Raw genomic sequence first — 15789 nt, 5'->3', positions numbered from 1 at the left:
CAGGCAACGAAACATACGCCCACAGCAGCTAAATGAAACATTTATAATACACTAAAATCTGATTAAGAGTAACAACTCATGAAGTAATTAATAATTCTGAAGTCAATTGGATGATAACTTTAGCCTCTAGAGCGTTCACAAGATTTTTTGAAGTGATCAAGGGCTATAAATCTGGCAGTATTTATCAGAGATCGCTGGAAATCAATAGGCTTCTCCGTCTCATGACCTTAAACACTGTGTATAAATTTAAAGTCAATCGGATATTAACTTTGACCTCTAGAGCGTCCACAAGATTTTTTTAAGTGATTAAGGGCCATAACTCTGACAGTAATTATCGGAAATCGCTGAAAATCAATAGGCTTCTTCGTCTCATGACCTTAAACACTGTGTATAAATTTAAAGTCAATCGGATATTAACTTTAGCCTCTAGAGCATCCACAAGCAATTGTGGACGCCGGACAGACGGGTGGGCAGACGGGGGCGACGACAATATACGTCCACATTTCAATGTGGGCGTATAAAAATGAAAAACCAAAGGAGATCCGTTGAGAAATAACCGAGATATGGGCAATCTGAGATTATTTTTTGTCCCATCCGTAAAACACTACCTGTTTATCAAAAGTGACCCAATAAATAGATCCACAGAAGTCAACAACATCTACGTTAACAGAATGTTTGCACCATGTACAGTTTTGGCGGCAAACTCTGACTAAATTCCGCACCCCCCACACACAAAATAAAATAATAAAAACACTTACAGAAGCAACATGTGTTTCGACCGAAAGTCTGAAACACATAATAAATTTGTCAAGTCCACACAGCTGACCATTTTTGTTGTAATTTTACAAAGAAACAAAAAACACCTGTACAATTTCAACATAATTTAACAAAAAATTCACTAACAACTATGTACTAAAATAAAAGTAAAAAGGTCACATACGAATTGGTAATGGTGCAAATGGATGTAATTACAAAGGATGAAGGAATGACTGTTAAATCTTTGGTAGGACTTAATTACAAAATGCCACCATTCCAAGCAGATAATTGAAAACATACATGTTATATAATTTTTCAGCATAGTATAAGAACGACATATTTTAACCTACTTGAGACATTACAATGTTTTATGATTGTTTTTATAAAGTGGAATAACAATTATGACAATGATTGTCTAGATAAATATGCATAATATACTAAATCCTACAGTACAATTACCATTAAGATGATATACATGATTGCAGGAATAAAATGAACTACTGTGTAAGTGGTGAATTCTGAGCTTCTATTCAGATAACTAGGAACAAAATAATTTCCATGTAATTTGATTTGACTGCAATTACATTAAGGATGTTCAAATTGGAACGTTTTAAGTAGTGATGGTCCGATATGGCACCGATCGGTTTTACAGATATCAGATATTGACTGCAAAATATATCGGCTGATACAGATACAATTACCGATAGTGGTGGATATAAAACTATTACACATTAAAATGCCTTGAATGGCAAGATAATCTATGTAGATATACGTACGTCATTATTAGTCGAGAAACGCATGGTACTATTTTACCTCGGGAATCAAACACGAACGCTGTGTTTTTGAAGTAATAAAATTGGGTCACGCTTCCTAAGCAATCACAAATCTATTACAAACTGGATTATTTGCTGTATCATTAATGCTGTATCATAATGCTGTCAACAGTGGCAATCACGTGACATTCTCCCGCCATTTCTAGAACTATAGTTAAATATAAAACCATCTAATAGAAACTCATTTGTTGGTAGTATGATCTATATTATAAGTTATTATTTATTGATACAAATTATGTCTAAATTTTTAAAGTAGCCTAGCATAACAATATAAATCACTAAATTATTTCTAAATTTTTATCGACATCTACTCTAGAAGTCGGAATGTCTGACAGTAATCACGTGACATCAAAGGGATATACCCCCTTTTATCTTTCATTCCAATCACGCGTAAACCATGTAATATTTTCCCCGCCTTTTCCAAAACTTCTACCAATTATGAAAGTGTCCAAACAATACCAGCAGGGAACTAGATAAAACGCAGGGAAAAAAATGCATGCCAGAAGTAGTAAGATTTGGAACTATTTTACGATAAGCGACATAACAGCACAAGACGCTTCATACCAGCCAGATATGCAATGAAGGGCCATTGTTGACAACTTCTTTGGTTTTATTATCGTGATAGACAAATAACTATTGTGAGGACCATTGTTTATTTCATATAGTTAATAAATTATCAGAAACAATTTAAACAAGCCAACAGTGAGGCTGATGTCCCCCGCCGAAATCCGCAAATAAATAGATGCCACATATTAATTAATCGCACATCTATTTTTTTCAAAAGTATCGAGCAATCAAACTGTTTATTTTTTTCAAAAGTATCGAGCAATCAAACTGTTTATCAACTATACACTAAATTTCATCACTCTCTATCAGACAGAATCAAAGTTATATTGTCCCAAAGCATCGACCAAGGAAATTGCTTATCTCTGCTTAGCTTGAGATCGATATGTTAATCATTGAACTCAGTCAAGACGAACATCTACATCAAGTTTAAACATTCTACCTCAATTAGAAGCAGTGTGAACATTTTAGCTCAATTAGAAGGAGAGTTATTGTGTTCCGAAGTCTCGGCCAATCAAATTGCTTATCGCTCTGCTTACCCTGAGCAGAAAATGCTCATCATCGAACTTAGTCAAGGTACTGATGTAATAAAACTATACACCAAGTTTCATCACTCTCACTTAATTAGAACTAAAGTTATCGTGTCCCAAAGCATCAACCAATCAAATTGCTTATCTCTGCTTACACTAAGCAGAAAATGCTCATCTTCGAACTCCATCAAAGCATTGACCTAATATACACCCACACCAAGTTTGAACATTCTAGGTCAATTAGAAGGAGAGTTATTGTGTCCCAAAAAGTGTGACGGACAGACAGACGGACGGACAGGCAGGCGGACAGACAGACAGACGGACGAACCCATTTTAATAGTCCCCTGCTTTCTTCAAAAGGCGGGGGACAACTAAAGTTATCGTGTCCCAAAGCATCAACCAATCAAATTGCTTATCTCTGCTTACCCTAAGCGGAAAATGCTCATCTTCGAACTCCATCAAGGCATTGACCTAATCAACACATACACCAAGTTTGAACATTCTAGCTCAATTAGGAAGAGAGTTATCGTGCCCCAAAGTATCAACCAATCAAATTGCTTATCTCTGCTTACCCTAAGCGGAAAATGCTCATCTTCGAACTCCATCAAGGCATTGACCTAATAAACACATACACCAAGTTTGAACATTCTAGCTCAATTAAAAGTTATCGTGTCCCAAAGCATCAACCAATCAAATTGCTTATCTCTGCTTACCCTAAGCGGAAAATGCTCATCTTCGAACTCCATCAAGGCATTGACCTAATCAACACATACACCAAGTTTGAACATTCTAGCCCAATTAGGAAGAGAGTTATCGTGTCCCAAAGCATCAACCAATCAAATTGCTTATCTCTGCTTACCCTAAGCGGAAAATGCTCATCTTCGAACTCCATCAAGGCATTGACCTAATAAACACATACACCAAGTTTGAACATTCTAGCTCAATTAAAAGTTATCGTGTCCCAAAGCATCAACCAATCAAATTGCTTATCTCTGCTTACCCTAAGCGGAAAATGCTCATCTTCGAACTCCATCAAGGCATTGACCTAATCAACACATACACCAAGTTTGAACATTCTAGCCCAATTAGGAAGAGAGTTATCGTGTCCCAAAGCATCAACCAATCAAATTGCTTATCTCTGCTTACCCTAAGCGGAAAATGCTCATCTTCGAACTCCATCAAGGCATTGACCTAATAAACACATACACCAAGTTTGAACATTCTAGCTCAATTAGGAAGAGAGTTATTGTGTCCCAAAAAGTGTGACGGACAGACAGACGGACGGACAGACGGACAGACAGACGGACAGACAGACGGACGGACAGACAGACGGACAGACAGACGGACGAACCCATTTTAATAGTCCCCTGCTTTCTTCGAAAGGCGGGGGACAATAAAAAAATCAATAGCCTAATTAAGTATTGTTCTAGTTTGTGATCAGCACACTTTTAAAACAGATCGAAGAGGGGTTTCCGTGATGTACTGACTGTGTTGTCCAATTCTATGATTTTGATCATCATGCAATTGGCTTATTCCCTATTCCAATAAAAAGGTTTATCAGGTGGACTGTTGTACGTTAATGTCTGTCTGCACATGCGCAGAAATGACATTCTCAAAAATCTGATTTAGAGAATCAAACTCTCAAACAGTGTGTGAATAAGGATTTACGTGGCTATAACGGAGACTGCTTATGATTTTCTACTGTTTATTCTTTTCTTTTTACGTCTTGTATTACCGGTACCTCTAAATAGCAATGTGCACGTGTGCGTGGCTATTTAGATTCACCGTGTGTCAAGCAAAATAATGATTTGTTCACAACTCGGATAATATTTTAAAGGTAATTATTGAGTCGTTTTGAACAGATATCGGCAACTCAAGTATCGGCAAAATGGTTGTGTATCAGTCAATACCGATTTTTCCCGAAAGGCCACTTATCTGCCAATTACCGATGTTCAAACAGATTATCGGACTATCACTAGTTTTAAGCTTATGCAGAATTTCACACCCTTTTCTTAATCCTGTGAATAAAAGCCCAGTGCATATAGGACAGCTATTATATCCATATCTTATCTGTAATTGAATTTAACTTTTAACAGGTATTTCATTTTGATTTGTTTGGTATCGTACACTATGTATTCATTATAATTTAGAGTATAACCACTAGGATTCACAATCTTGGTATCCTGACCTTTACCAATAGGAACTGTTACACCATCACTCCTGAAATATGTCAAATAATAGTAATAATACTTCATATAGAGAGATGGGAGTTAAGGTCCACTCAACACAAACTACCTCATTTTGGGACTAACATAACATGGTTTAATTCTGTTTCCATAATCTGGGAATAGAAACCGGTCGACGTAATGACAAGGCTCTAAAGTACACACTTCAGACCACGATTTGCCACACCCCGCCCCGCAACCAAATACCAAATATAAATACAGGAAGTATGCTGTGTGTATGTTTAAAGGCACAAGCCATACTGTTTTCATATACCACACAAGTCAAACTAGATGGGCTGGATTGTATGAAAAAAGATATAATTATTATTACTTTATTTTCTGAGACATATAAAGCTGGCAGTGTGAGACAGAATTGACCAATATGAATAATATTTTGGACCAAACTCTTTATCTTTAACCTTTATTCTGGCATATTGGGTGGGGCTTTAAAGGGGCCATGTTTTTGCATTAGCCAAGATTTCTTAACTAGATGAGAAAGTTACAGCTTGTATGAGTTATCAGCATTGGAATTGCAAATTGAATATATTTATATTGTTGTTTTTTTAGTACAGCTACAAAGATTGAAATATGCTTACGTGACAACTTTAGATTTAGGATCAGGAGCCACTCTACCAGCACCTAATACACTATGTTTACCTTTAGGTAGTTTATCAGCAGTATAATCAGCATTTAATAATGTATTAACATTACCTAGAGATACCTATAAAATAATAATGACAACTTTAGATTTAGGATCAGGAGCCACTCTACCAGCACCTAATACACTATGTTTACCTTTAGGTAGTTTATCAGCAGTATAATCAGCATTTAATAATGTATTAACATTACCTAGAGATACCTATAAAATAATATACAAACACTGTTTAAACGTTCTTTACAAAAAAATAAATAAAATATGGATTAAAGAACTACATTTGTATATATTTTTAAGTACTTTCGCTAATGCTCTCCAGACAAATATACTATGGTTAAACGATAAAGATAACACAATAATGATTATGATGTCATAGCGTCATAGTTACAGAGTATTGTTCAGAAGGAGCATAACTGAAATTATAACTACAATAATACTGCATTATAACAATTCCTAATTTTGCATTTAATTCTGGCCGATATTTTTTAATAAAATATGATTCTTTGGCCTCTAGTAAATCGCTGTTATTGCTATTTAATTTATATAACGGGAAAACTTTAAACTCTCGTCCACCGCAAAAACCTAAATAGTCACTTAGTGGGATCATCCTATATTGTGGATTCAGGATATGTTGACGATGATGGTTCATCCTTGTTCTGAGCATAGTGCGTGTGCGCGTGTGTGTGTGTGCAAGATTGGGTTACTACATTAATATAATTTCTTACCTCACATAGTAAAAGTAATCCAATATTTTTTGCTTTAGATGTAAAACAATAGTTGGCACTTTTACTTGACATGTCAGCAAAATAAACTCCTTTACCAAACTGCAATATATAAAGCAATGATGATGATGATGACAGAGACTGAGACAAGATGTGACAAAATCTATCTTTACAAGGCAACTCTGAAAAAGTGTCTGAAAACTCCTGACGGTTACTATTTTCATATGTTCAATGATAATTTATGGAGTTACTGCCCTCGGATCAACATACTGCAAGTACCATTCTTCTCACATTTAAGGGTATTGTGGCTGATGACAGTTGGTTAATCCTTGGCAAAGTTCCAAGACAGTTTTCTACATGTAGCATATAAGGCAATGATTTGACCAAACAGTTATGTTATATCTTAAAATAAATAAATTCATCTATTTCTTTTGATTTTATGCATCAAATTGGTTTATAGATTTTAACATACCATGTAACCTGTAACAGGAGCTTCTGGTGGAGCAATACGTAAACCTTGACTTAATATACCAACCCAATTAGTTAGACGGGATCCATGCCATAATAAAACCCTGAATTAAAATACATTATTACTATGGCTACTTCCATTTTATTCAACAGAAAACATACATTTATGTTGGGGTTCTTTTTTTTTTAATGGTTATTAAGTTCAAATGCATGACATTCTCCTAAATTATAAGGAATGAAGATTCTGGAATGAAAAGAATCTCCTTATTGTATAACATAAATAGTCAAGATATGCCCACATTTTGCAAGAGATGGACAGAAAACATGCTAAAAAAAAACAAACCAAAAAACAATGCTTTATCATACTATCAGGAGTCATAATCCAGGAGGTTATGGTCTGAATTGCGAGAATATCAAAAGGGACCGAGTTTGGATAAAATTGTGACCTCTAGAGGCTCCACAACCTTTGTATTACATACTTTTACACAATTTGCTTATTTTGTTTGACAGTTTTGTTACAATTATCACGAGATTTGAACTCAATCTCCATTATGGCAGATCAGTGATATATTTTAACAGTTTTTAAAATCGGATAAAATTGTGACCTCTAGAGATGATCCACAAGCTAAAAAAAACATGATTTCTCGTACAATCTGGTGCCATAATCCAGGAAGTTACAGTCTCATATACGCGAATATCGAAAGGAACCAAGATCTTTGGGTTACAAACATACATTTCAAGTTTCATCAAAATCGAATAAAAATTGTGACTTCTAGAGGGTCCACAATCAATATCGTTGAAATTGGATAAAAATTGTGACCTGTAGAGTGTCCACAAACAGTTGTGGACGGACGGACAGGGGCGACAACAATATACGTCCACATGAAAATGTGGGCGTATAATAAACATGCATTTCAAGTTTCATCAGAAACGGATAAAAAATTGTGACCTGTAGAGTGTCCACAAACAAATTGTGGACAGACAGACCGACGGACAGGGGCAACGACAATAAACGTCCACATGAGAATGTGGATGTATAAAAATGCAATCAACTGTGTTATTCAATATCAAAACTGTTAATTTTTTTATTGTAAAATTTATCTATTCATGGACCATATCTTGTTTTTTATTAGTCCTAATTGGTCGTCACAATTCATGTTTGTTTATAATAATAAATGAATTATGGATTTATTTTGGGAAGGGGCCCAACTCTTACTTGACTTGGCGTAATTTACTAGATAATAAAGCACAAAAAAAGAGAAAAAACTCCCAATTACGCATAGGCAATGGAACTCTTTAGCTATAAAATTCTAAGTGACTGAGACTACATCATAAATTGACATCAGTAATAATCAGTAATAAAAGCTACCTGTTTCCATGATCAACAAATTCCCCATCTTTGATACAAGTAAATACATCTAATAACTCCATCTTATACTGGTTATGTGTGGCAGCATGGGTTGTTAGTAGATATTGTTCACATATCTATAAATATAGTAATCATAAATACCCTGTCAGTTCACATATAAGGACAGATACCAAATTTGACATACAAAATTTCACTATAAAATTTGTAAAAGTATCCAACAAATTAGTGGGTGCTTATTATGACAGATTCTAACCAAACATTTAAGGCATGAGAGCACGATAAGTTGCTTAACTGAAAATTACTGCTAATGCTATTCAAAGACAGTGTCTGTTGGGTGGTTATTACAATTTCAGTACAAGAAAAAACATCACTTGTTAGATATTTATGGGAACAGGGTAACCACTTAAACTCAACTGTCAGCTTAAATTCATAATCGGAAGCAAAGTATGCATTCAATCTCCCAAATGTTTATATTCCCCCAAAAAAATTTTTTTTATACTTATCATATACAAACCTTAAAATCAGGATGAGTTTTATCCAGCACACCCAAATCACATTTTAATGAATGATAATGACGATCAATGGGATTTTCACTCATGTCACCAGATTTTAATATTTTTATAGCTATTTCAATATCGCCTAATGCCTAGAATATAATCACAATAAAACATTTATATCTTATAGAGAAACTGAGATCCATCAACAATATTGGCATTTAAGTTTGCATACTTCAACAGGTTTTTTTTTTTTAAGCTACCCAGTGAAAACTGGTACACTCCTTTAATCATGGGGTAATTTTTAGGTAATTAACATGTTTCTGACTTGAATCACATTATAGATCTTATATTAGTATAATTTCGACTATGATTGTATAACAAGATATCAACTATTACTAATGGCAAAAAATCCCCAAAAGCTAGCTTGACATTTTATTATATGGGTGTGATGAAACTTAATACATCTCATAAGTCTCCAATACCGAAACATGTAACAAATTTCAGGGATTGTAAGATCTAATTTAGCATCTTTTTTTATGATATTATAATATAAAATTTAGGTTATTTTTCTCCATGAGGAATTACACTAAAAACAGACGTTAAATAAAGTCCACATGTATGTTACCTCTAACAACTGTAATTTTTCTTTAACTTGAGGCTTAGTTTTGATGGTTGGAGGTTGTCTCATACTAAAATTTATGAAATTATATTTACATTTCAAGAATTAATAAATTATCATTTGAATGCATTTTCAGTAAATACTCATTTAAATATTTTAATGAATCTAACACTTAGATGAACTTCTATAAATGGATACTCTGCACCTTTCAAACTCTGATTTATGGTTCTGCTCAAATTAATAACAGTACTAATAAGAGCGTTAACCTATTTTTGTGAAAACTTTGAACTGGTTCTAGGCACACAATAATATGAAGAATGTCAACATGGCCACACCTCCGACTGCAAGACTAAATAAACAATTTTGCAGACATAATCATTGATAAAATGCATTTAACATCTGCTTACCCAAAATTATGTGGAATTCTGGTATAAAATGCATCACAAGCTTGAACTAGTTCTTGACCAAACTTATTTTTATCTATTAATGTCTCTATTGCTTTTAAAGCAGAGTAGCCTGCCTTTATCTGAGCTGCTGTTAATTTACCTGAAATATTATATTTGTTTAAATAAATTCTATAATCATAAATGTCTGACTTTATCTATATTTCTCATTTCAGATTAAAGTCTTTGAATGCCATTTGAGGGATTGAGGAATCCCTTGCAAACTACTATACTGTGACAGTTTAATCTCTAAAAGGAATATGAGTCCAGTTCAATTCCCTTAGTATTTCAAACGATAAGGCAAACTGAAATTTTTTCAACATTCACAAACTTTGCAGACGATATAAACTAAATATGGTACAAACAGGCTAGCATAAATTTTGAACCCTGTCATTATATATAACTATATCAAATCTTGCAATTCATTTTACCTAAAGGAGCCTTCTTAGCATCATATTTCATCTCAATAACAGCTTCTTCCATAGATTTAATATCACATATAAGATTTACAAGATCCTAAAAAAAATTTGAAATAATGTGAATCAATATTAAACTTTACGTGAATCAACATTATCTTATTTGAATCAATATCAAATTACGTAAATGAATTTCAAATCATGTCAATAAATATCAAATTATCACTCTACAATTGTAGACAACTTCGTAATGTTTATTAGAACAAATATAAAACTAGGTCTGCCAGGCAGATAGGAAAGCTAATCAGTCAAATACTCGCCAAGTTATAAGCCTAAATATAGTGAGAAATATTTCCCCCGGGCAAAAAATAATCTAAAATTAAGGGAAATAATGTCATATACTCCCTTTACTAAACCAACTTATTCATATTATTAAGGAATAGTGGTCTGAAGCCTTCTTGAGTTCTTTGTGTTAATAGAGTTACTTCCCTTGATTAATAAAAGGCTTTGATCCTAGATGGAATTCTGGGATGGAGTGAAATGGAAGATGGCTGTTTTTAATTAGCTCTTCTGATTGTCATAAACAATCCAGGCCATCTTGTGGCCTATACACCCCAATACCACATGGTGGAGATGCCAAACTCCCATTTCTAGTATGTAGAATATGAAGAACTAGTTTTCAAGTGATATTTTTGAATTGTTACCAAGAATTGACTTGTGATGTGAGGAGCACATGTTTTGAGATTTGGACTCATAATTGTGGAGCACATTCTCCCATTATTCAACAGATTTTGGGAATCTACTTTATTCTGAGGAGTAAACTTTCATCAGAAGTAGACCTAGTGAGGCCTGATTAAACTCCATTTGTGTGAAATTAGTCGTTCAGCAGATATTTGGGAACCTTTATTTTCTGAGGACTACAAATTCACCAGACTTGAAATACTATAGTGAGGCCTAATTATAAACTCTATTATTAATTTGTGTGAAATTAAAATCTAGCCTAAATTGCTTATGTACAGATCCAGAGACATTTCAAATAATCCAAATGAAGAAATCCATAAACATGTAGGCCTACACTGTGTTATAAAGGCCTAATGGAAAATCTGTTTTGACATGAGTGCCAATTTTCCCATGTTAAAGTGTGGATGCCTAGAACTCTTAACTACTACTAGCCTAGATCTAATTCATTTATAGTGACATAATTAATGAAGTATAGACTACAGTGTTGTACAGTGACAATCTTGGAATCAAGTTTGCTGTCTTGTGACTGTGTTGTGTAGCCTACAAGTGACATTATTTCAACTCAAGTTTGCTGTCTTGTGAACCTTTACTGAAGCCTGATGTATAAATCAATGACTTTTATCCCTAGTAAAATTTGTAAAAGAGACAATATTTTTTTTCTTAAAACAGAATTGTGAAAGAAGGCTTTAGAAATTTTAATTTTGGCTTATAAGTAAATTCAAATTTACAACTTTCAAATTAATTTGGCAATATTCCAGTCAATTTATAATATAAACGTTTTCTGATACTATATTTGTGTGAATTATGCTGAATGGTTGTGTGAATATGTTATTATTGTTTCATGATCTTAAATATTTAGATAATTTGTTTTGCTAATTGATGTTTTCCATGTTTACAAGATGCATTATTTCTTTCATTATTGGTTAAACTTGTAGTCATCCTGATTTGCCTTACACAATTATTTTGATAATAGTTGCTCATATAGTGAACGAATTAATCAAGGTCAATCATATTCAATGTTTGGACAAAATTGTAAACATCTTTTAACTATTTTGATTATTTTGTATACAATTACAATTATGGCTAACCGTCGGAACGAGGTTGTTGAACGCAAGAGACCTCTGTCATTTGATAGATTTGATGGGTCCGTATTAAATAGGGATCTGGCCACTGCCCATTTTTTATCTTTCGAAGATTACCTTGAGTACTCTGATGAGGAGATGAATCCTCAGACAGTTCTTGCTATCAGTAAGATGATAAATCTTTTCAAACAGTCTTTAAAAGGAACCGCGAGATTGTGGATAGAGGAGAAAATATTTCGAAGTCGTGAAGATTTACGCACGCAGTTTATTAATAGATTCTCCGAAAATAAGTCTTTATTTGGTTTACACCAAGCCTATTCCTCATTCACTTACAACGCTTCTATCACTCCTGCGGAAAATGTAGAAGGCTTGGAGAAATTAGCTACTCAACTTGGAGTAGGTCGCACCCAACTCAAACATAAATTTGTTTCAATCCTCCCTACAAACTGTCAACAAGTCGTTGCCATGTCAACAAATGACACAACTACTTTGAATGACATCACAACAAAAGTTCAGTGTTTCTTTGATATTAATAACCCTGACAAAACTTCTGGAACCGTAAATCCTAGTAAGGAGGTATCCTTCTATACATCTGACACAGATGATCTTTCTTCATTACGAAAAGAATTAGATGAACTTAAGTTGCATGTAGCATCAGATGATCATGTCAGACACCGATCCAAACATCCAAATTATAGTCATTCGTCTTATGCTCGTGAGCAATCACTATCACCCAGACGACGCCCTTATTCACCTAGTCCCAAATCGCATACAAACAACCCTGGAGTTCGATCAAGACATGATTATTCTCGTTCACCTAGTCAGTATAGATCAAGACGTGATTATTCTCGTTCACCTAGTCAACATCGATATTCCTCGTACACAAATAAGCATTATAAATATGTCAATAATTCTAGCCAGTCAGCTGATAGACCTATATTTTGTGACTACTGCTTGAAACCAAATCATACATGGAGATCATGTTTTCTGCGTCAGAAACACCTTTCTGCTAAAAGACAACAACAGGATTTTCAATAGAGGGAATTTATTCTACTGCTCAGAATGAATTCCCTAAATCTAATCAAACCAAACCTATTCATTCTACTTCAGGTAAACAGAATCATTCTAGTTCTGTTTCTATTCAACTTTCAAAACGAAATTATTGCAAAGGAGAATTTTTAGATGGTCATTCAGCTTTATTATTAATTGATAGTGGTGCATCAAGGTCGATCATTTCGTCTTTACTTATTCAATCTTCACCCTATTTAAGTGGTTTGCCTGTTCATTTGTTGTCAAATCCGCTTAGCTTTAGACTTGGTAATGGCAATCTACTATTGTGTAAATATTCTATTAAGTTTGATGTGCTTATTCAAAATGTAAAGTTTACCATTCAAGCTTTTATTGCTGCCGATTTAATCGGAATTGATATCATCATTGGTCAAGAAACTTTAGCTGATTTGAATGGAAGTCTTAGTTTTCGTGACAATGTATTTCATTGTAAAGCTACAACCATTCCATTTATAACCGCTCATAGTGTATATGTCAGACCTAAACATTGTCGTTACATCACTGTTCATGGTAAAGTTCCTCCTTTGTTTAGGAATCGTGAAGTTGTCATGTATTGTGGCAGTCATATTTCTGATATGTGTCCTTCAACAATTTTGGTTAAGCTGGAAAGAAATAAAGCCATTATACCAATTCATAACACAAGTGCTAAAACTTTGCATATCAGACCTACTCGACCAATTTCATTTATATCCCTTCAAGATATTGTAAGTTATGATAATATTAACTTCACTTCTGAGTATGATCAAAATAATGTTACATCATCAAGTAATATTAAGTCTGTTTTCAAGTCACAAATTGATTTGTCCAAAAGTGTGCTTGATCTTTCTCAAAAAGACAAATTCTATGATATGTTGTGTCAAAATCGGGAAGCTTTCAGTCTTCATGGTGAAATTGGAAAATGCCCTGACATACAAGTTGATATAGAAGTAAACGACAATCGCCCTTTCTACATTCGCCCTTATCCAAAAACAGAAGTTGAGAAAAAGATTGTGGATCAGGAATTAGAAAAGCTTGTCAAACTAGGAATTTTAGCTGTTGGTCACCAGTCGTATACATCACCAGTTCTCATTCTACCTAAGAAAGGTACTAAAGAAAAACGTGTTGTTGTTGATTTCAGGTATCTTAATTCTAAAATCAAACGTCTTAACCATCCATTTCCCCTATTATCTGACACCTTAAAGAGGATTGGTCATGCTAAACCTAATGTTATAAGTTGCTTAGATCTGAAGTCAGCATTCTTTTCACTTCCATTATCACCTAGAGCCCAACAATATACGGGTATTTCATCATATTCTGGAGGCAAACACTTTTACTTTAAACGGTTAACACAAGGCTTGAGTGTCTCACCAGCAGTTTTTCAATCTAAAATTGATGAAATATTATCAACAGTTCCTGGTAGTTATTCATTTTGTATAGCCCATCATGACGATATTATCTTATTCAGTAAAGACAACGAAGCTCACAAGAAGCATTTACAGTTAATTTTCAGTGCCTTAATTCAAAATGGACTCAAAGTTACACCAAGAAAATGTTCATTTTTCTGTCATGAAGTGGTCTATATGGGTCATAAGATTGCGATTGATAAACAAGGTTTAGTCACACTGCAGCCTTTGTCTGATAGATGCCGCTCAATCCAAAATATCCCAAGACCTACGTCAAGTAAAGATGTAAGAAAATTCATAGGTGCTGTTAACTATGTTTCCAATTTTCTCCCATACTTACAGTCAGTTCTACAACCCTTGCATAAAATTTCCAGCAAGAAATCATCATTTAAATGGTCTGCAGCACATGAAGAAGCATTTGTTAAGGTTAAGTCACTACTTGTACAACCACCTATTCTGTACATGCCTAATGATAGTGGTAGGATTACCCTTTATAGTGACACCTCAAGAACAGCTACAGGATCATATCTTACCCAAATTATTGATGGTGAAGAGAGAATTCTTGGATATTATTCAAAACGACTTCCTAAGGCATGCGAGCGCTATTCAGTCACAGAATTAGAATTATTTGGTCTTCTGATCAATATCTCTAATTTCCAATATCTACTTAGAGGAGTTGAATTTGATGCTTATGTTGATCACGCTGCCATTGTCCACCTTTGTAACTCTAAACGTCCACCTTGTACCAACAGATTACAGAAACTGTTAGTCAAACTTAGTCATTATGCCTTTAAGATTGGTTACAAAAAGGGCACAGAATTAGTCCTAGCTGATTTTCTCTCCCGAAGCCCACTCGAAAGTGATTCGGAGATAGACAGTATTGTCCCTACAGCATTCGCTATTCTGAATCCAGTAACTGATAGACCTGTAACTCGTCAATGGGCCAAGACACATAACATTTCTGTACCTGCAGTTTTCCCTTCTGCCCAACATCAGACAGTATCACATAATTCGGTTGATACAGTTAATAATCAGCCTTCTGATGTTCAGAAAATCCCGACAATTTTCCAATCTCCCAAACGATCTCATATCAGGATATCAAATGATAGTTCTATTAAAGCATCATCTACCACACAAGACCCAAGGATTGTGGATAATGCTTTTCAACCTGAATCACCTGAAGAAATCGAGATACCAATTGAACTATGTATCCCACCTACACCTGTAGTTCATAATGCGGATAATGTTATTCGCACACATTTTCCTAAACAAGCTCAGCTAGATAAACTATTAAAAGTTATCAAGAAAAAGATAATCCGTGATTATAATTTACCAGTAGATAAAAATCAACTACGGTTAGAACAAGAAACTTCTCCATTCTTCAAACCTGTATATGATTTTCTCAGTCATGGTATTCTG

General features: G+C 34.2%; 1 protein-coding gene and 1 non-coding gene across 2 annotated transcripts in view; both read right to left on the bottom strand.

Moving 5' to 3' along the window:
- Positions 1-866: 866 nt before the first annotated feature.
- On the bottom strand, positions 867-5631 carry LOC126814226 (uncharacterized). The gene is made up of 2 exons (XR_008787550.1): positions 5505-5631; positions 867-4903 (listed from the first exon to the last, which is right to left on the bottom strand). It is a non-coding gene; the product is annotated as an uncharacterized LOC126814226 (transcript).
- The window catches only part of LOC130010504 (poly [ADP-ribose] polymerase 2-like), a 23442-nt gene continuing 13282 nt past the window's right edge, over positions 5630-15789 (bottom strand). The window contains exons 10-17 of the mRNA XM_056099296.1: positions 10113-10197; positions 9646-9784; positions 9245-9308; positions 8637-8768; positions 8123-8238; positions 6758-6857; positions 6289-6387; positions 5630-5767 (exon numbers count right to left, since the gene is read on the bottom strand). Of these exons, the coding sequence (XP_055955271.1) occupies positions 5630-5767; positions 6289-6387; positions 6758-6857; positions 8123-8238; positions 8637-8768; positions 9245-9308; positions 9646-9784; positions 10113-10197 (873 nt within the window). The remainder of the gene's footprint in view (positions 5768-6288; positions 6388-6757; positions 6858-8122; positions 8239-8636; positions 8769-9244; positions 9309-9645; positions 9785-10112; positions 10198-15789) is intronic.

The sequence above is a fragment of the Patella vulgata genome, chromosome 3 (genome assembly GCF_932274485.2).
Source record: "Patella vulgata chromosome 3, xgPatVulg1.2, whole genome shotgun sequence".
Taxonomy (NCBI): Eukaryota; Metazoa; Mollusca; class Gastropoda; family Patellidae; genus Patella; species Patella vulgata.
The sequence above is the reverse complement of the archived record's forward strand: the minus strand, read 5'-3'. Positions and strand labels throughout refer to the sequence as shown.